Consider the following 22,317-nt stretch of genomic DNA (forward strand, 5'->3'; position numbering starts at 1 on the left):
CTGAAAGGCAGAAACAATCCCCATGTGTCAACAGTCAGGATCAAATACCAACTCACATCTTCCAACGTGAGACAGGGAAATGAATTACTACACACTTCCTCCTAACATGGCTGCACATTATAAGGCATATATATTTGGTTTCCTGTTAACACAAGGTATCATTAAAGGTATTAAAAGGGAAAACAGACCAAGACTGAGCTGACTGGAGCCTGTATTTAGAAGGTACTGTTGCTCCTTTTGTTTGATTTTTTTCACATTATTATCTGTAACACAGTGCCAGATATATTCAGTGATAACACTGTGAGACTTTTACATGACTGCTCTGAACAGTTTTCCATCATGATCTCACTGCTGTACCTTCACTGAGCCAAAGGTTAAGAAGGATTTTTTCACCAACATCAGCACCACATTAAACACAGCGTCTGCAGAGGCTGCCAGTCAAACTCAGCAAAGATCTTGTTTAATATTACTAAATTAGCCAAAATTATTGTCATCATTTACTTAGATTAAATTGAAACATGACAAAAAACAGATCAGAACTCCACAAATTCACCGAGACTGTTTACATTTAAATTATGACCAATACATATTCACATGTGTCACATGGGGGAAAATAAAGATTAAATTAAAAAACAGGCAAACAGGCATGTGAACCCACCACACAGTGAAGCAAAACAACTACAAAAATAAAAAAACACTTAAAATGAACACGTTGTGTTGATCGCAATACACAAACAGACACACTCACTCACACACACACAGTTGAGTTGAAAAAAGTACCTTTGCTAGCAGCAGGAGGAGCAGGCCAGTGGGTGTGTATAGCAGGTCAGGATGCAGTGTAAGTACTACTGTGCACAGAACACACACACACTGTACATGCAACAAGCCCGGTGGGAGGTTATGATGGGTCTCGGTTCCAGAAATGTAGATAAGAGTGGTGATGTCAAATGTGCAAGAAGAGCCGCTTGTTAATGTATTAAAGCAAGAAGGCGATCCCCAGTTTGTTAGCTGTGAGAAAAGATGTGGTGACTAAAGTTTAGTCAGCACAAACTTAAAGCCAGAATCGAGAGTTGAAATGCTGCCTGTCAATGAAAGTTCGTTGGTTTTACGAGCTAGTTTGGCACTTGAAGGCTAATTAAAAGCTTCTTCAAATGGTGTTTCGTAAAAGTTTCATCATGTCACACCAAAGCCTTCAGGGAAAAAACGAACAGAAACAATAAAAATATCCAGCTGAATAAATTTATTTAATACTTTGTAAGAGTAGAAATTCACCATACATTTGAGGTCATCAGTGTTACACTTTTTGGTGCCCCCAAAGCATGCACATACATAAATTCTCTATACAATATTTAGATGTTTTCCTTGTAACTCTTTTACAACAAAACCCCTCACAATCAGAGCACGTCAGTGAATGCTGGCGTTATTAGCCACAGGTGATTGGTGTGCTATCTCTGCAGCGATGTCAGCCATACCTTGGACTATTTTAGTGGAGAAAGAAGAAACACTGGCAGCTTCCAGTCGTTTGCACTCGACTTTTGTCTCTAAATTCATCAAAACAGAGATGAAAAAAGACGGGGGGGTTGGCAAAGCTAAGGGGGGAAGACGAGTGTTAGGTGACAGACAAACGGAGAGGAGAAGAAGAGAGCACAGAGACAACAGACATGTGCAGCAAGGAGAACATTTCTACAGTGCAAAAAAGGTCTGTGTTAGGTCTCAGGCAGAGTCTGGAAATATTTTTCTGTCTATAAGTGGCAGATCAGAAAAGCAGCACTTGAAAGTTGGTTTTTTTTTTAATGCATGTGCCTTACTTTATCACATACTTGCAAAAAAATATATTGCAAGACTCTTCAAACAATTTCCCTCATTAACAATTTAGTAAAAGCATTTTTTGCAGTGTAGGAGGAATGGGAGAGATGCACAGTTTCATTTTTAACCTCCTCTCTTTGGTGAAGAAAGCACTCAGTCAGAAGCCGAAACTACGTCCCAGCGGGCTAGCTCGTGGACACCAGATGTCAACAAAGGGACAGCGGTTAGCACAGACAGGCACTAACTGGGCCGACATACAGACAAGCACACCGGTATTTTTATTGAGCACACAAAGGATCAGACAAACAGTTCTCTTGACATTCTTTACTCACTGAGGTTTGGAGAAAAAAACGAATCAGGCTTTTAATCGCAGAGACAGCAGTACAAGAAGGCTGAATGAGGCTTCAACCACAAATGAATTCCTCTCCCCTTCAAAGCTGCAGGCGGCTGTGCCTTCAGTCTGCAGCACAGTATAATCACCACTCTGTAGCCAGTGTAGTTTTTTTTCTATTAATCACAATACCGCTGATGGTTCATGTGAAGTCTTAAGTTCCCATAAAACGACATTAATCACAGAAGTTAACCGACAGCAGAAGCACCACATGTGAATATTTTTGAAAGTAGAAACGGATTTTGAATCTTTTAAATGAACTTTATGCCTATTTTTTATTTATGATAAAAAAAACTTTTTTAATGGTTTCACGTGTACCGAGCAGCGCCGCAATACCAGTTGTCTTTTCTTTCATGCATGAACCAGAGTTTGCCTCCAACTCTAATCATTTTTATGAGCAATTAATCGATCCTTTCTTTTTTAACTGGTGATGTCAAAGTGATATCCTTCTAATATATTTAATTTGCAGTCATATAAAAACAGAGAAAAGCAGCAAATGTCTGTATTTGAGAACCCGAAGCCAACAAATATTTGGCATTTAAGCCTGATAAGTTATTTCAAACACTTAATCGGCACAACACATCAGTTAACTGACTAACGAACAAACAGTTTCAGCACTAAACTCGGCTCAGAGCCTCGCGTAAGTTAGTTGACCCCATTCAGCCTTGGCACAATATTCAGGCACCACAACAGACAGTCAAAGGACCCCGAGAGTGGTGTGTTTGTGTGTCCATCCGAGCGCAGAGGCTCACACTGAGAACGTTACAGTAAGTTTGTTTACACACAGTCAGAAATATAGACTATTACTTCCATAAGGTGCATTTTTTTATAAACTGATCATAGATACTGCATGACAAGCACTTCTGTATGGCACATTTATGTACAGTAAACATTCCCGTCACATTTTTTTTCCCCCACGTTTCATGTGTGAAAACATTTACATGAGCTGTTCACTACTCGCGATACATGGCCTCTTATGTCAGAGGAATACAAAACCTCACAGCATGAAAAGGTAGAATTATTGTTAAATACTGAAAGATCCAGTAAAAGCATTGATTGCAATGTCATTTTTACATAATATAAAAATCCTCTTTGGGATCAACCACTTTAGGATTACACCCTGATTTACATATCATTCTTTACACTGTCTTTCTAACTGAGAGCACTGACATTAGTGAAAATCAGGTTCCTTCGTTGGGAAAATATAACTCCCAGCAATATATAAAAGAAATGTACATGCATGAAAGACAAGCAAAGGTTACATTTTCCTCACAGAAAATGTCCATCACACTGATTTTGAATATGCGGATGGCACAGAGTCCACTTTGTTCTGGTTTTGGCTTGGCTCTGCACCAAAGCTCCACCAGCGGCCCAGTGTGGCTACTGGCCAGTTAGACAGCACAGGGCAGGACTGAAGGACGAAGGGAGGGAGATCAGAGGGAGAAAAAGAAAGACACCCAAGCGTCTTCCTCGAACTGACCGGCTTGGGGTGAGTTTATTGTCGTGAGAAGGAGGTAGGGAGGCGGGAAAGAGGGTGGGTTAAGGATGACAGATGGGCAGCGAGGTGCATGTCCTATCGTGTGGCTGAGTCTGTGCCTGTTTGTCTGTCTGTCCTCACACTGTCGAAATCAATTTGCCCTCTGTGGAACTGTGGACACAGAGAGGGAGAGGCTTCCAGGTGGGCTGGCTCAGGAGAAACAACAGCAAACACAAAACCAGGACACACGCAGACGCAGAAACCTCGTCTACCCTCTGACATGACAAGCATAACCTACAAGTTTAACTGGATCTGAGCCTCATTTTAAAGCAAAATGTGGATGTGGTTTTAACGAGCAGGGATTGAGTGAGTGCAGTTAGCAGACAGAAGGAGCTGCATGGAGCGTGGGGGGCGGTGGCGTGACGGGAAGGTGCCGTGGAGTCAAAGCATGATTTTCTTTCTTAACTTAATGAACAAAAGGAAACTTAAAACGACTTACACTTAAATTAATCAACTATTTCTCTTCCTGAGGTCTAATTAACTGCCACTTTGTCAGGTGCCTCCTGTGACTCCCCATTTCATGCACAATGTCCTCTGGACTCAGGAATACTGGCTTTTTGGAGCCCACAAGCAGGTCTATCAGTTAAGGATCCTAGTTTGGGCCCAGATCGAGACTGCATAACAGTCCCCACTTTTTTACTTTCACTTTGACTCGTCAGGTTTACGCACCAAAAACTGCTGGCTTGGGATTAGCCATTAAAAACGACTTGGTTTAGGTGTCTAAAGTATGATTTGTGTTAAAACAGCAGCACTTCTAAACACCAGAGGACTCACTGGGCATGGACGAGCCACACGGTGGCTTTGACAAAACAGCACTAAGAGATGATTAATGTAATCTAGTTTTACAGAGAGAAACAATTGTTACTAATGGATGACTTAAAGATAAAGCCAGCCTTCTTTAAAACCATTATGCGGTCAGAACTGCACCATCTTATCACCTATGGATTCCTATCACGCTGCTGCAAACAGAGGAGAACTAAGAAAAACAACACAAAGAGTGTGGTGTGTCCTGCTGGTTGTCTGTTTGTGGGTCTGAACTTGGCATGCACCAGGATCTGTCCCAATCCCTCATCTCTCCATCTTCAGCTGTTTGGTAAACTAACTCTCACTGATGCCTCAGATTCCAGCCCTCGAGCCAACGGGACAGAATTCCACTTTGGCTTCCCACCCACAAACACTGCCGAGTGCATTTGAAATGACTGAACTGGAACTGAGTTGAAGCTGATTCCTGGCACACACAAAAAACACACTGACTGAATCAAGCTGAGTGGTTCTTACCTTGTGGGGAAGCGGGGCTCATACTCTTCGACTCCCTGCTGCAAAGACATAATCAAAGAAGAAAGAAACGTTTAGTTTGTGCACTTTAAATATGAACTCTGAAATAAAGCATGAAAACCACATTAACTGTCACTCATACCAGTATGATGAGATAATATAAGCTAATAAGATAATAAGGTAAAGACAGTGCTTAACAATTTCAACTGTTTATTAAAAACAAGAAGACACAAATGTAAAAGATCTGTAAAAATAAATTGTTATTTATTGAGCAAATAAATATTAATTAATAATATTTATTATTAATAAATTTATTTTTTTTAATTTACTTTTTAAATTTTACTGCATTCTCTCTTAAAGGCACATTTTACAAAATGTGCTCTTAACAAAAATAATTTTTGTTAACCAAAATAAAAAATTGAGTTTAGTTGAGCCTGGTTCTGAAACGTCGTGAACTGTTGCAATGACAAAAGCAGTCAGAAGGTGGCGACAAAGAAACATAAAGAAGAAGATGCAGCATCATCAAACGAAAACTGGAGATGTTAAAGAAGCTGTATGGTAGGAAAATACACTACAATATACATCAGCCCCTCTCCTGGTTATCATCTCATTATTCTTTCACTGACTGGTTGAAATTGATGACTTAAAAGTGAAACAGTGTAAAATATATTTAACATATTTTCCATTTTTATGTTCATATTAAACAAACAAAATTTTGTGCTTTATTAAAGATCAAATCAGAAGTGAATGACCGAATAACTTCCACGCATACATATCCTTGACCAAAATTACAAAACACATTTTTCCTTAAATGTCAGCAGAGATGTTTCAAAGCTTGATGTTACATGACTGCTGAGCAATTAGGCATCGCCCACATGTAATGTTCCAGGTGAGGCGTAGGAGGGAAGGTGGGCCAGTAGTGAAGTTTACCGTTGCGTAAGGCTACTTTTGATTTTTCCTTCTGAAAAATTAAGCTGCCTCCATCACCACAGCTGCCTTCTCTTTAGCCTGGCTGAACGCCGACTCTGTTATCAGCTGATGCCTGTCAGAAGCACTTCCTTCAGCGACAGCGGTAGACCTCTGCAATCTGAGCTGTGCCTCATCTTACACTCGACCCTCTGTGACCAGGAATGTGAAGCGAGGCAGAGCTGATTTGTGCGTTTATGTAAGCTAAGAGAGAGCGAGTCAAAGCGAAGCATCTCCGGCTGGCAGCACGTAGGGGGAAGCTACCTCCAAACTTTCTGAGACAGACGAGATCTTTGCCAGGTTTCGTGAGACTGCTCGTGTGTCATGTGTGAACCCATGTGGGTGGATGAGAGTTTGCATGTGTTTGTGTGCTTGTTTTGCAGGCCCCCCACCTGTGAGAAGCCTGGCACCGCCACACTGTAGGGGCGTTGTTGTCTGCCGTGCAGCGCAGCAGCGCTCTGTGCTGCCATACGGGAGTGGATGCCATAATCAGGGACGGGGAGAGCCATGTCTTCTCTCTCTAGAAGGTTGCCCGTGCTGCTGCTTTTGCCATGGTGGAGACTAGAAACACAAAGAAGTACACAGAAAAGGAGGAAACTGTAAATCATGTGATCCCCCATCGGGCAATTCCTCCTGGGCCAATCAGGCGCTAACATTTGATGTCTCTAGGTAGGGAAGGTATATGGGCGAGTCATCAGGGGACTGATTTTGATTTTGGAAGTACTTTCATGATTGGTTTACTTTTGCTGCAAGGTACAATATCATTTTGAGTGCTGGGGCAGTGCAATCACATTATATTTATGCAATGTAATACAATAACATGCATTACTGTTCCCAGTATGAGTACGTCATATCGCAGTGTTATTTTGAGGCAGTATAGCCTAGAGTCTGATATTTGTATATAGAGTTTGTTATGTTTGTTTGTGTGTGTGTGTGTGTGTTCCTGTCTAGCTATCTTTGTGAGGACTGAAAACTGCTTGTGAGGACACACAACCTGGTCCTCACAAAGGCATTTAAAGCCATTTTTGAGGCTCAAAATGTGGTTTTAGTGTCAGGGTTACAATTAGGTTATGGTTAGGTTTAGGGTAAGGGGCTAGGGAAAGCATTATGTCAATGAAGGTCCTCACTAGGATAGCTGAACGGGGTTGTGTGTGTGTGTGTGAGACCACCTCCCTCCCCTCCTCGCTCATTGCTTCATCGATGTGTGACTACGTTCAGCAGACAGAGGCTTTCACCAGCTCCTAAGTGCATTTTTTGTGTGTGGGATGCTTCGTCTTCGGTGGGGTTTGTGTCATCCTTCACACAGCATCAAATCCCAACCAAAGCATTTCAGAAGATTTTAGCCAGGGTCTTTTATTTTGAAAATTGATCAGCTTCCTAATGCTTTTCCTGCCCATTTCATCTGTTCTGTGCAGTTTGACATGACTTTGGCCAAAATACACTCGCTGTGCATTTTGTGCCGCACAGAACAGAGAGCCGTTTCTGGGATGCTTCTGAAAAATGCTTCAGTGCATTTGATGGACTCACAAGCACTGTACATGGGCACAATTACATCATTGCTGTAATACAACGCAGCTCCACCCCGCTGCCCGAGTAAGGAGTAACATCTCACATTAATATTTATGTAAAAACCCCAACTCTACTGGTAAAGGAGATCTGGCAGGTTAACCAACAAAATCATTAAGTTTCTGTGAATAATATTAATATTTAACTTAATAACATTCAGTTTGATTATGCATTCAAAACAATGAAGTCTGCAAAGTGCAAACACCCACTTGTGTACTCGAAGTTGCCGCATAGAGTCTCCTTCAGTGATCACCCGTGTGTAGGAGAAGGGAAACCAGCCACGCCTGCAGAAGGAGGACATCAAATATAAACAACACAAAAATCAAATGCACAGCATTGGCTGACCTGTTCACCTACAGTCTGCAGTTGCCGCTGCAACCCACTTTGCAACCCTTCTTCGCCCCAGCTCCTCCACTTCATGCTGATCATGCCATTTCTGACTTATTTAACATTATGTCTGTTTGTCGCAGATTCCTCTATTCTGTCACTCCTCTCTCCAAGTGGGCCGAATATAAATCACTGCAGGTGGAAATAACGACTCAGCTTTGACTACAGTGATCCTGACAGAACTGCATTTGTCGCTTTTTTTGCTGCATTTCATTTTGCACTCACATCCTTGTCTTCTCATTCTCTCCATAGTGCCAGCCATCACGGGCCTCGGGTACCAGCAGGGTAATCACGTCGCCCTCAGCGAAGCTAAGCAGCGTGCTGTTGTCACCGGCAGCATGGGAGAAGACGGCCTGGACACGAGTTCTTCCGTTTTTCTCCAGACCTGCTGCCATGGAGCTGGACCGGGGCAGCGTGCGGGTCTCTGCTGTGGAGATGAGGAGGAGGAGGAAGACAGTTGTTATCACACTGCCATAAACTTCAGTTTTTGCTACAAAGCCCTTAACGATGCTTGAAACATACAGAATGTCTACAGGGATTTTATTCAATGTAGATTTTTATATTATTCACATTTTTGTGAAATATTCTCCTCTGAATCTATTTTTACTCAGAAATGTACCGTCTTACTTTGGTTTTATTATCACATCTCCTTCTATTCCCACTTGCTTTGGCCTCTTTCTTATTAAAACGGCACCGAGCATGTGTGTGGCAGCCGGGTCATCTCATTAGCTTTTTCTATATCTGAGATGCAGTAATTCTTTTCTGGAAATATACCTTCCAGTACATTCACTGTGATTAAAAGCACGCTGAATGCCAAGTTAAATTTGCTTTTCGAGATATTTTCATTTTGCCACTAAACAGCAGAACAACTCCACAACAAGCTGGCAAACTCACCGCCCTGAAATAACACTGGCTCACAATATTCTGCCAAGCAAACGATGGTCTTTTCATATATCCAGCTGCCGGAAACAAAGAGAACCATTTATTTGGAGTGCCGTTTTCTATCCTCTTGAATATTACTGCTGTAATTATGTTGTTTTTTCCTCAGACTTTGCTCTTTTGTGTTTTCACCTATATCTGACTGCTTTATATGTGACTGCTAGAGGTTCCTTTCTTCTTGAAGCTAAGTCTCGTCGTCACTTTGCTGTTTATTGCTGTGCAGAGAGACACTGTGGAGCTTTCTTTGTGAAACGAGCTGCTAGAGCTGGGGCTGAAATAAGGCTGATAAGACTGAACCAAACTGCAAATGTTCTCTAAAACTAAAACAGCCATGCAGGACTGGAGAAAGTGTCTGCCACTTTTATATTACATATAGTCTTTTGAGCCTTTCTTAATTTTAAAATACATTTAGGATTATGAAGTCAGTTAACGAGTCCTTTCATCAGCATCCTTGCTCAGCAGAAAAGTGCAGCGTTAGTGTGATTATTGCCAGGACATGTTAGATTAAACACCACGACAGAATAAATGTAGCCCACAGTGTGTGTCCTTACTCAGTGTGGTCTTGCTCTTGGCTGGGGCGGCCTTGCGCACAGGTAGGGTGTTGGAGTACACCTCGCCTCCGTGCCGCTGAGTCTGCGGTGAGGCTTTGCCCTGGGCGATTTTGCCCTCCATCCACTGCTGGTAGTCTTCTCCTCCATGAACGCCGGCCGTACCATTCATCACAGGCATCCCTCCTTCCACACCTCCCATCAGCCTCTGCATGCAGGCAATTAAAATGCAAACATTTTTTCTCGTTACGTCACAAAAGGCTGTTACGCAACATCTTGAAGCTCATTAGTGATAATGAAGGAGGAGAGCAGATCTGGGTCATGAAATTGTGATTAGTGAAAACACTATTTGAGTTCACGCTGATTTGAAGATAAGCTTAAGGAGTAGCTGGGAGACGGCAAAAAGAATTTCAAAGTATATTTAGTCTGCCGTTATAAAACTCTACTAATCTGCACCACCGTAATTAAAATGATGAAGTCTTTGAATCTTGAAAGTCTGTGTTCATTTTTGAGCCTGCAGGAGGAGAAGGAAGGGGGCAGGGTGCCAAAGAGCCTGAGGATATAAGGACCAAATGATTTCATTTCCCTTGACCCAGATTTTGTGAGGATGTGTTGAGGGATTCCCCGATGCAGTTGACCGCTCATTCTCAAACCTCAAGAGTTAGAAAGTGTCCATAACCGAAAACTCTTTAAAAAAAGACTGACATAGCTTCTGGGTGCATTTTTTCTAACTGCCTGCAGGGGGCGACTCTTTGAACTGTGCTGTTTTCCAATGGCTAGAAACAGTGAAAACAGCAGAAGACTTCATAGAAATTCACTAACCAGTGAGTGACATCATGGTGGCTACACCCATCTTTTACATACAGTCTATTGTACATTGTAGTCTAAGCTTGAATCTCTATCACAACAAGCCCACAGCGAGCTCACTGGAACACAATAGTAACAGATGTTTATTTCTAACACGTAAGTGAGCGTGAAGAAACAAAGCACACGGGTGTACCAGTGTTTGGCAAACTAAATCAGGCCAGAAGAAGAACTCACCTGCTGTCCCATGCCACCGCTGGCCCTGAGGGCTGCCAGCTCTGGAGGCACTGGCAGGGGTTTAGCACCAGGAATAGGCTCAGAGATGGGAAGGCCGGGGTGATGAGCACCAGGAGGCATGGTGCCCGTTGCACCACTCATCTGCTGGGCCAGAAACATGGCACGGTCTGGCAGTTTGTTGGGCTCAGCACAAGCCTGCTGCCACAGTGGGATCTTCTGAGTTAAAAGGTCCTTCCCCTGAAAGAAAGAGATGAGAAATACTTGGTAGTCAAAATAATGTGTAAGTTTTAAATCATTTGAATCTGTAGCTGAAAGGAAATGAGAGGGTACTAGCAGAGCGCAGCGGATCCGCCAAAGTCACTACTCACTTTACAACTTCTTCTGCACATGCGCCGTATGCCACTTAAGCAGTTATGTAATATTCCAGAAAGAAATAAAATATTTCTTATTTGTAAGAAAAAACCTGGCTGACAAAAAGAGGAAAAAAGCTCACAGATGTGCTGTGAATATCACTTTTTTGTGGCGCAATAAACAGGTAAAGCTGGAGCTCCACAGCGTGAGTTGTTAATTTTTCTGTTTTTTTGGGAGCAGCGCTTGCCCCTGTTTGCTGTGGGTGTACATATATTTCTCTAGTTTGTTTACCTTCTGAAATAAAGCCGCTTCTGTAAGTGTTTTTCCCCTGTAGGCATCAATATAACAACACTTTTTTTTTTTTACATAATCCGAGCAGACAAAAAGGTGATGCAAGGAAAAGGGAAAAGGAAAAAGGAGAAAGAACACGCAGTCAGCGCAGGCCACCAGGGATGAGAAGCCATACATTATACAGTAGTTCAGTTACATAAAGATACTTCTCATTTGCATTTGTCATCAGTGAATAAATGATGAAGTTCTGAGTTTTCATGAATAAAGAAAGACGGCGAGCAGAATCTGCTCTGCAAACAGCTTTTAACCATGCCAGGCTGGTGTGGAGGATAAACACAGCGTGGTTCCAAGGTTGTCTGGCCCCGCTGAGTGCATGTGGGCCACAGTGTCAGGTGTCTGCGTGTGGGTTGGATGATCAAACAAACTCACACATACACAAAGGGAAAAAAAGTGCAGCAAGAACTAATTCGCACTGATAAAGTGACATCATGTAAGTGGCGATTCAAACTTGTTCTCTACGGAGAGTTTGGTCGTCGGGCTCAGAGACGGCCGTGTCAGCTCACGCCACCTGTGGCTATAAGGCTGTGAGTACACAACATACGTAGATTATCCACAGTTAATGCAGCTTTTGTTGTTTCAGGGGACTTAAATTATCACTGAACAAAGCAGGTCAGAAGGAAACACTGTTAGCGCTTCCTTTTTGTACCTGCATCAGTGAAATTGCGATGAATGAAGTATGACCCACGCAAAGCTTTGTGTTTTCATCAAACTCTCTCTTGGTTCATGTGGATGTTGGCGAAAAAGATGAGTCATAACAATCTAAGCTTTTCACATAGTTAAGGTGGAGCGTAGGTGGGCAGAGCTTTAGCAGTGATGACAGAAATCGACAAGGAGAAGGCGGCTCTGTTTTCTTTCATTCTTTCTTTTCGGCTGATTGACAACAGCACGAGAGAGCCGCTCGCCTACAGTAACTAATAAAACACGAGATTTCCCAAAGTAACAGAGAGCTTCAGCAGTCATCTCACAGTACATGTACTCCTGAGGGTAACTAAGAAGTACCGGACCTGCAGGGTTTCAACAGTTCAGTGGAGCAAAGCAGCAATAACTTAGGATTACATTTCATTTCTAATACTCTTACAACCAAAGAAACGGCGACATAGTGATACCTCAGCTGCTTCCCTGAGTCTGAAGCAACTACCTGGTCCTGAGCTTCACAACCACCCAAAAATACATTTACATAAATCTAAATGTATTTATGCATAAATAGGGTGACTACAAATGATTATTATCATCACCACATGAGTTTAATTCAACTATCAGAGTCTTTCAGAGCCTCACATCCACTGATAAAGCTGAAAGTGGGAACCGTTTTTTCAAAAATAAGTATTAATGTGAACTCCTCTAAGACAATTTTTTTAAGGCTGTTTTATCATCACAGCAGCAGTTTGTGTTCTGTGCTTCCTCCCTCTGTCTATCAATCACCCATTCAGACACTTCACACCCACACACAGTGAGTCTGAACCAAGTGTTCTTGCAGAAGTAGGTCACTCTCCCTCCCACCGACCTCCACACTCCCTCCCATCCTCCTCTTCTACATCCTCTCGCACTTCCCTTTGCTACTTTTTTTTTTAAAAATAATTGACATTTTACATTTGTACAAAACAGACAAAACAGGAAACTGACATTTTCACATTTTACCATTTGTGAGGGAGTGCGATACAGGAGTCGTGATTGGCTGATGCATCTGAGGCGTCTTTAGGGTTTTTCATGGAATTAATACATGAAAAATGCAGAAGGTCACCGCGATTGGTAAAGGAAGACGATAAAGCGGCACACGTCTCCTATCACAGCTTGTACGGTATGTGCGGTAAAAGTGGCAGAAAACATGATCATTCATTTGGAGTGAAATATTGGATTTTAGTGCTTTAGTGCTTGTACTGCGTAAGGGTGCAGAATGGCTCCTCCCCACCAAACAAGTGGGAACATACATTCATACTTTCGCCGAGGCTCTGAAGTCAAACAATAAGGTTGAAGCTGGGTGGTCCTAAAGTTGTAACAACTTAAAGGTAAACATCTTTTTTAAGATGATGAAGATAAACTGAGGGGCTGCATAAAGACTCACTATGAGATAAGTAATGATTATTTTGATCTGCGCATCATCATTTGTTTCCAGGAATACAAATATAAAGCTGATAAAGCCCCAAAGCTCAATTTTATTTATTTTTATTTATATACAGTAGCGTCAAATCACATCAACAGTTGCCTCAAGGCGATTTACATTGGAAGTTAAAGACCCTACAATAACACAAACCTGTTACACAACTGGAAGTCCTAAAACAGCATTTTAGCCTGCTACCCTTATTGGGAAATGCCTCAGTTACCAGTGAGCTATGAATGTGGTCCTACCACGACCAACAGTCAGTGAGAAGACCAATCGTGTTGTTGTGATGTCACAGCCTTGTGACTGTAAAAACAAAGATAACTAAAAAAAACTAAAACTTTTAAAACCTATAAAAGTTCTTGTTTTTTCAGGTTTTGGAACAACATAAATGATGGTGTTGTAGGAGCAACAGCAATTCAAACATATCAAATATCTTCTCACCTTGTTGTGGTAGACGCTGCTGTTTTTGGCCACAGCACACTGACGGTCCACCAGGAAGCAGTACCTCCTCCTCTCCTCAGACAGAGCGTTCTTGTAGCCCTCAGCGATGTAGTTATCCAGCTCACTCTGCTTATTACTGATGGCCTCCACATACTAGGAGCAAAAAGAAAGCACATGAAACAAAAACATGGAGGACAATCTTAATCCAGACACTCGACTGATAATACAAGTTTCAAGGAAAAAGTAGGACGCCATAAACTGGACTGGAAATGCGCAACATCTACTCCGGTGATTAATAAACTGATACACTCTGGAGTAAGTTTTTAAGAACAAAATCTCTTTCCAGAAATGTATTTTTACAGAAGTTCAGGGATGCGGTGTCTTGATTATTCTCAAAACCCCCGAAAACTGTTATGTGAAGTGGGTGAATCAACCGTTTAACAATCAAAGCTTTAAATGACTTCAGATAATGGACAGAATTTCGATGGCTCAGGCATCATACATCACAATCATGACATATAAAAAGCAGACAAATTGGGCTTTCGTGTGCCGCCTTGAAAATTTAATCGAAAATGTCACAGCACATCAGACCTGAAAACCGTGAATTAGACAGAAAGAAGTCAGGCCCCTCAGGCTGTCTGATCACATATCTATTATGTGATCACAGTGACTGGTGCTCTAAATTTCCCGCAGATTAGTTGAAATCCGCTCTTTCCGAGCTATATCGAGCTTTTAAACTCATTCAACCTCCTTCACCGGCTCAGCCCACTGAGTCCATTTAGTGCTTGTACTGCGTAAGGGTGCAGAATGGCTCCTCTCCACCAAACAAGTGGAGCCACTCGTCCACACCCACAATCACCTTGAGGCACACAAAGGCAAAATTAGAATGAACGCAGGCTCGCTTACGTAAGTGAAAACATTCAGATTCCCACGGTGTCACATAATGTGAAACAACATTCTCTGAGTGCCAGACAGCAAGGAGCTCCTGGATGAGGCGTTAATGACCGCGGCTCGGTGGTTTGCAGGGAAACTTAGAAGCCTACGCACTGTCATGTGCAACTGGCTGTTTGAACTAGCACCAGTGCTGTGGATGGCAGACTGGAGCTTTTAAAAAAGAGAAAATAAAGAAAAGAGAGGTGACTTTTAAGCAGCACTTAAATGACCTAACACTGCGCTATAACCACCATCACACACTAAGCAGCACCAGATGTACTAATTAGTCCTTTAATGAAGCATAATCATGTGTTCTTTAGAAAATATTCCTGCCTCACCATCAACATCACACTTACCGACAACATGGGAAACTGAATGTATAAAAAGAAATCATCTGAAGTATTTTATGCAAAGCTGAAATTTACTGGACTGCTTGAATTCTTTGTTATCAGGTTGCCCTAAAAGCTCCCCGAAAAGCCTTCAGTTGATCTGGAACGCTGTAGCGAGAGTACCAGAGCGCATATTTCTCCCATATTAGCTTCTCTTTATTGGCTTTCTATTAAATTCAGAATTTAATTTAAAAGCCTTCTGCTCACATGCAAGGCCTTGAATGATCAGGCCTCAGTATATCTTAAAGACCTCATAGTGCTATATTATCCCAACAGAGCACTTTGCTCTCAGACTGCGGGCTGGTTTGGGGTTCTTCGAGTTTCTAACAGTAGAATGGGAGGCGGAGCCTTCAGCTCAGACCCGTCTCCTATGGAACCGGTTTGGGATCACCAAACAAACACCCTCTTCTCCAGATTAGCCTCAAAACGTTCCTTCTGGATAAATCTTATAATTAGGGCTGGATCAGGTCACCCTAAACCATCCCTTAGTTGTGCTGCTATAAGCTCGCGTAACCTTCTCACAGCAAAACTGAGCCCCGTTTAGGTACTATTAATTCACGTCATTACCTGACCCTCGACCACTTTTGTCCATAGTTTGTGTTTTCACAGCTCTTTAAACTGGTTCACTCCAGTTAAACTGATTTTACACACTGTAGATGTATTTTATTGACATGATATTCATTTTTGTTTTATCTGTGCCAAAAATCCCTTTTGGGGTTGTGTCAGGAAGAGCGTCTGGTGTAAAACACACGTGGAGCTACTCTCTGTGGCAACAACCTCGTGACAAAGGGGAAAGCTGACTCTTTTCTGACTCTTTAAAAAAGCTTCTTCAGACTTTTTCTGTATATAATTGAATAGAAATAAGAATTTGCTGAATTATTAAAGAAAATCTAAATTTTAAAAGCAAAACTGAACAATATCGTCACAGTAAGCTTGTGTTCATGTAAAGCTTTAGCTCATCCTTTAAATAGTAAGTGCTCCAATTAAAATGTAGCCATAGCGCTCTGCCGGCTGAGAGATTTAATTAAAAATCATCTGTGGAAATAAATGTGCAGGCACCAAAATAACACTAATGCACAGAGATCAACATTAAAACAGGAAGGCTTTCACTTCCACTCGTCCTTATTGAGAAAATTGGCCGTGAAGACATTATTGTGAAATAAGCAGTGGTGGATTTTCTATCTGCTGATGTTACATTTAGGAGTTAAGTGAGGGCTTTTGCAGAGAGTGGTTCATCATGCATTTAATTGTTTAGGCTTGTAGTTCTCTATGGAACCGACTAACTCTAGAAATATTTATTTTTCCTGCTTTTTAACCAATAACACTCTCATAGCCACGCAGTGTTTATTACAGTGTAATACTGTGCCGAACCTTAACTACATATGCTCGTTAGCTTTACGATAATCCTTCACTGGGGGTCATTTACACACTTTATCACTGCGAGTGCTTTAAAACTCTGTCGAGATTATGACTGTAATAAAAGTAGGCATAAATAAGAGTATGGTATGATTATTTGATCTATGTCATCTCCACTCCTTACTGAACCTGTGTCTTCATACAGACGGTCACTGGTCTTCAGGAAGAAGACACATTCACAGCGATCGGCTGTCTGTGCTGGTGTTGGTGTTTAATGAGTCTAATAGACCCCGACTGACAGGTAAGATGTGGCAACAGCTGCAGACAACCAGCAATTAATCTCATCCTTTCACTCTTCACTACAAAGTGATTACAGTTGGAAGCACAGAGCCCCATTTGTGCCGGAGACTAGGTTGAGTGCAGTCATGAAAAATATGCATATAATCTATTCCTGTGACATATTTGACAGTTGATATTACAAAGATTTTGGACATCTGAACTATTTAAATTCTGGTTGGGGGTTTAAATCCTACCACACGAAGAGACACAAGCTCGGTTTTCTTTTGCATTTTAATCAAAGTTCAGCCAACTTTTTGTTTGTTCTTCTACGTCTAAGTTTTATGTTAATTATCACCAATTTCCGGTTAAAATGAAAACAAAATATTAGTAAAAGAGCATCCGTTACTTTGGAGACAAAGTTAGAGCGGGATGGCTGAGATGGTCTGGGCATTTGCAGAGGAGGGAGGGTGGATATACTGGACAAAACGTGTTAAAGATGGAAAAGAGGAAGACCTCAGAGAAGACTCATGGATGTAATGAAGGGAGACATGTCGAGGGTTTGTGTGACAGGATGAAATGAAGAGAGATGATCCACTGTGGCTTAAAAGTTGACAAAAATAAAGCAACTCTTTTGTTAAAAACTGGATACTATGTAAGATACTGTCTACAAGTATCTATAGTTTAACCAAAGACAGAAAGCATGACTGCTCATGCTAAAATCATCCTTTTTTCCAAAAGTGAAACATATACCCATTAATTATGAGCCTTTTTCACCACCCAGTTTCTGTGATGGGGTGAATAATGTGCTCTGTGCACTCCTCATAGGCAGGTGGTAAAACTCAGTGCTACACAATAAAGACAGTCATGTGGCTGAATCTGGTTATTTAGCAGAAAAGAGCAATCTCTTAGAACTAAACAAAGTTGTTTATGTAGGCGAACAAAGGCTGAACATGCACCAATCACCCACACTGGAATAATAAATGGTGACAAAAAAGTGGCAGCAGCAGAGGAAGATGAAGGCCATTCATGAGTCATAAAAACAGCGGAGGTGGAGCCGCTTGCAGGTATCGCATTCCGACCGTCGCGAGGTTAGAGCGGCCAGAAGGGTGCAGTCAATCACCGGGAAGTGACTGACGGAGCGGTTTCCCCCTCCGTCAGCTCTCTGCCTGATTTCCTGAGAATTTTACTCTTTAAGAGTTACAGGAAATAAATCTGCGGTTTACCGAGGAGGTCACTTGTTTATTTACTGAATTCCTCGTGATTATGTCATCTTCCTAGAATGCCATGTGAACTCAAAAGGAAACCGAAAAACGTAAAAGGAGACATTTAATTAGCAGAAGCTGCCAAACCGGTCTCCTCTATCTGAAGCCTAAAGCCTTCCTCCTCTAAGATCCTTTACTCACAGCATGTAGACATAAAGGGCTGCAAGCTTAGACTAAACTGTAGTCCCTGAATGTGTTTTGGGGCATAACTCATTTTCTTTATTCTATTTAGGATTTATTGCAGACGTACTGCGTTATAACGGGTCTGGTATTAAAACCTAGTTTAAAAAGCCATACTGTACTTACACATGGTTGATCTATCTAAAGAGACTGTATAAGGAAGGGGGGAAATATTTGGCAACAGCAGCTTTTTGGTTTATCATCATCATAATAATATTGCATAATGTAATAATAATTACATTTAAGTAGGCCGAAACAATGACAAGTAGAAAAATCAAGTGTAGCTACAGTAGAAGAATCAAAATAAAACTTTAACCTCCTCGAAAAGACCAAAAACTTGAATAAACGAGGAGTATGTCAATGTAATCTCTCAGATCATGAATTCTGTTATATCTTAAATAATCCTTATGCTGCCATTGCATATGCATGAGAAAGGAACGTATATGGAATATAGGATGCAAATGTTTATAAAAGCATCCCTGGATAATTGATATACTGCACATCCAAGTGCATTTCTTCACCACAGCTCCTTCTCCATTATTCATGCAGCTTCACTACATTAAGCCTGATCACCCTCAGATATGGAGCCCTAATTAGATTCCTACTTGCTTTTCATGTTACTGCCAATCAGCCACTCTTCACCCAAAAGCTCCGCCTTTACACAAATATAAATCTGGCCAAACACTGCTTCTGGTTTCTGCTGACAGTGAGCCCGATCAGCATTTAAGGCCTGTGCACAGAGGGAGATGGTGTCCAAGTAATCACCGAGTTTTCACATTAAAGATGGTCTAAATCACTGGTGCAAAAACTCTGCTGAGTATGAAACATGTCTGTCTGTGGTGGAAACGGCCATTCAAAAAGCTTATCGGTACCGTTTGCAGCGTTTTCTTCAAAATGACACCGAGCTGCACAGAGGGATGTTAAGCAGTGTACGGCTGTAGGTAAATTCATTCATTACATGGAGAGGTTAAAGACTACCTCCACATCCAGCTCTTACAGCTAAAGCTTTCTGTGTCTCACTGAGAGGAAAGTAAACGCAAACTGCCAAAAGGGCGAAAGTAATAACAGACTATTGTGTTAACTCCCTCCAGAGGAGCCTGCCAGCCATAAAAATAAAATGAAATTGATTTTGATGTCTCAGCGCTGATCCTAGTCATAAGAAACCCAAATAGTAAGGTCCCATCTTCATGAGTAGAAGGCCTACAGCATATGTGTTTCAAATAAAACCTGGTTATCAGATACATGTGGCAGACTTCTAACAACAACAACAACATAATAATAATAACAATAATAAAATCCCCAAAAGGGAGTTGATCCTATAGACGGTACATAAAAGATGGACCTAGCCACAAGCAATGTTTTTTATTTTTTTTAAGTTAGAAATCATCCAAATATAATTCCCTCGAAGTCAGCAGGTGTAAATTTATAGCTGAAAACAGAAAGGGTGACATCGTGGTTGCTATGCCCATCGTTTATATACCGTTTATGCTGTAATTTTGGATATTAGCAGGATAGTTTTGAACTCGGATATCAGAAAGTAGCGTATGATATCTAACAAGCAGGGTTCAGAGTTATTAAACTATAATTACATTTACAGTATATAACCTATTTGTATATCATGCTATATTTGGTGTCTGTTTTACAGCTGATCAGAAATCAGTATTGTAATGTGAGCAAAGGGTGCGATTCTATTCTTTGCATCTGAAATGATCACAACAAAAAAGCGTCGGCACATAAATGTAGAAACAACCGCATCTCTTTCCATTCGTAACATTTCCATTAAAGCGACTTATCAACTGAGCCTGGTTATGTAACGCAGAAATGTGTCTGATGGAGCCAGCTAAGTGTGTTTACACGTGAAGAACAAGAGCACACAAGCGGCAGAGGGAGATCATTAATCACAGCCAAGCTGGCTACGAGCTGACTTCCTCTTATCTTCAACAAGACGCCCATAAAAAAATAAACACACACAGAAACAAAGAAAAAGGTTTTAACTATGCACAGTTCTCACTTACCTCTCATCAGCCTCGCATTCCTCTCATGATGAGATTGTAGTTTTGATTGGTGTTACTGCTGATTAATGTGAATATCTGTGACATCGTTGCTCAATATGCAGAAATATGCATTAAACAAGTGTCTGCAGATATGTTCTGTCCCTTTATGAAACACACGAACGATCTGTGTCCTAAGCGTGGTCATCTCACAGTTTCTGTAAGCTGCACATAAAACGGACGAGCTGAAGTCTCTGCAATCAATCAGTGTGGGAAGATTCAGAGTTGGCCCCGAACAGAAGAGATCTCAGAAAGACGAGACTTTCTTCAGAAAAGTGTGGAAAAGCATGCTGGTGTATTTTTCTCAGTAGGACATCGATGATTTAGGAGACCGCAGTGAGTCGAACAAGCGTATAAAGGGAAATGGCTCTGCGCTGATGAGAGACCACCGACGAGACTTCATTCAAGTGCCAGTGCGACTCGATTACGGCTAATTATAATGCAAATTCATCAAATACTTTTATTACTAGTACTGTCTCTAAAAGTAGTAAAAGGCCATGTCAGTCTTGTTTTGTAAAAACTAGCATAAAAAGCACAGAGTATGTTTATTTACAATAATCTAAAATAAAAACAACTCACTAACACTCATATTTGACAGGATGACGATACAACTATTGCTAAATTACTGAAGATTATTCAGTTATGTTGTTTTATATTCAGTGTTTTCCTGAGTTTAGAGTTCATGAATATCAAAGGAGAAGAAAATGGTTTCTTTTTTATTCTATTCAGCTTTTTTTAAAAACATTTTATTTCTCTTCTTATCATCCTGGGATTCTGCAAATGTACTGACCTTGTAACTCTTGCAGCATTAATCATAATGTGAAGTACTGATGTTGATATTCTTTCCATTGAAACATGATAATGTTAAACTGGAGGATGAATAAAACTGTTCTAATGAGCATAACCTAAACCTAGAGTCCAAATAACAAACACATCAGACTGTGTGCTGTGCTTAAAGAGAAGTTTTGCTGCCCCTGAGAACTGCCCGCTTTAATATTAACATCAGTCTTGAGCTGGAGGAACGAGCGGCAGTTACTTTAATCTGTGTTTTCTCTTCCTCGCTGCTCTAGAAGGCACCGGTGAGCTGTGCCATCATTTAATTAAAAGTTAGACAGTGGAGGATGCTGTAGTGATGGCCTCATTTCATGGAAGGAAGTAAGCAAACTTTCAAGCTTGCTGCTGCCAGAAAACACCCAGATCCTTGCTGTATGCCATGCTACAAAAAGGCAGATCTGTGTTTCACCTTTGCCTGGTGTCACTTGTTCCTGCCAAGACCTGATTCCCACGAGAGCCCTTATGATGCACAACAAGAATCTGGCTTTTTAAACATGCTGTTGCCCTCTGACTGTGCTAAGGCTAGTCAGGAGGTCCACAGTACATGCTAGCATACTCAAAAGGTGAAGACGTGGCTGCTCTTGCTCGGAGCTTTCACACCCAATAATACATTAAGGCCCAGAGGGAATGACAGACCCTGTGCTGGTGTTCCTCATGCTGCAGCTGAACCCCCCCACCCAGCCCCCCGTATCGATTTTTGGAACGACCGACTTGGCCGCCCCCTTCATGCTCCAGCAGCCATCCACTGCGGCAACACTAACAATTACACAATAATTACCTCCCCTGCTGCTCCCACAGAGCAGCACAGGGCGACTTCTTCAGCCTTTATATGTGCTGCACAATTAGCTTTTTAGCCTCTGATCCCTGTTTTCTTTGCAGTATAACAATAAGTTAAAACCACATTGTGTATGACTTCATGATATATGATGACCTCTCTTTCTGTAAATTTTTGTAAGTTGGACCAGAACTGATCTCTAAATAGTATCAAGTCAGCTAACAATGACCGTAATACATTTCAGGGGAAGGGAACTTACAATACATACTTTGGACCAGTGCTCTGTTCAAACAGCAATAGCTGATGTGACAGAGAAATTACCTCTAAAGAGACGTGTGAACCTCTGTTTTTACCCAGTGCAGCTGCAGGTGAGTACTTGTTTTGTGCTTGACAGGCTGTCAGCAGATGAAGCCCCATATTCCCCTTTACACTGAGTTTAATTTGATATCGTAAGTGCTGACAACACATATAAGCTTCAGAGGTCCATCAATCATACATTCAGCATATTGCTAACACCCAAATATACAAACATAAACAAGTGTGTGTGACATTTGAGTA

At 41.4% G+C, this 22,317-nt stretch overlaps 1 protein-coding gene across 14 annotated transcripts in view; it reads right to left on the minus strand.

The window, feature by feature from the left end:
• The window catches only part of baiap2b (BAR/IMD domain containing adaptor protein 2b), a 77,408-nt gene that overhangs the window by 3,709 nt on the left and 51,382 nt on the right, over positions 1-22,317 (minus strand). For 5 of the 14 annotated variants that reach the window (XM_086304507.1, XM_086304504.1, XM_086304510.1 and 2 more), the window contains 7 exons: positions 13,701-13,853; positions 10,457-10,693; positions 9,419-9,623; positions 8,154-8,355; positions 7,751-7,825; positions 6,368-6,536; positions 5,013-5,050 (listed from right to left, as the gene is read on the minus strand). In XM_086304507.1, the coding sequence (XP_086160633.1) occupies positions 5,013-5,050; positions 6,368-6,536; positions 7,751-7,825; positions 8,154-8,355; positions 9,419-9,623; positions 10,457-10,693; positions 13,701-13,853 (1,079 nt within the window). Of the gene's footprint in view, positions 1-6; positions 3,846-5,012; positions 5,051-6,367; positions 6,537-7,750; positions 7,826-8,153; positions 8,356-9,418; positions 9,624-10,456; positions 10,694-13,700; positions 13,854-22,317 lie in introns of those variants that run through there. The other 9 variants (XM_086304505.1, XM_086304517.1, XM_086304513.1 and 6 more) reach the window with 8 other exon arrangements.

This window comes from Aulonocara sp. 'chitande type north' Nkhata Bay, linkage group LG8, assembly GCF_057382095.1.
Source record: "Aulonocara sp. 'chitande type north' Nkhata Bay isolate Kocher_YH1m ecotype deep benthic linkage group LG8, A_spYH_male_GT1.1, whole genome shotgun sequence".
Classification (NCBI taxonomy): Eukaryota; Metazoa; Chordata; class Actinopteri; order Cichliformes; family Cichlidae; genus Aulonocara; species Aulonocara sp. 'chitande type north' Nkhata Bay.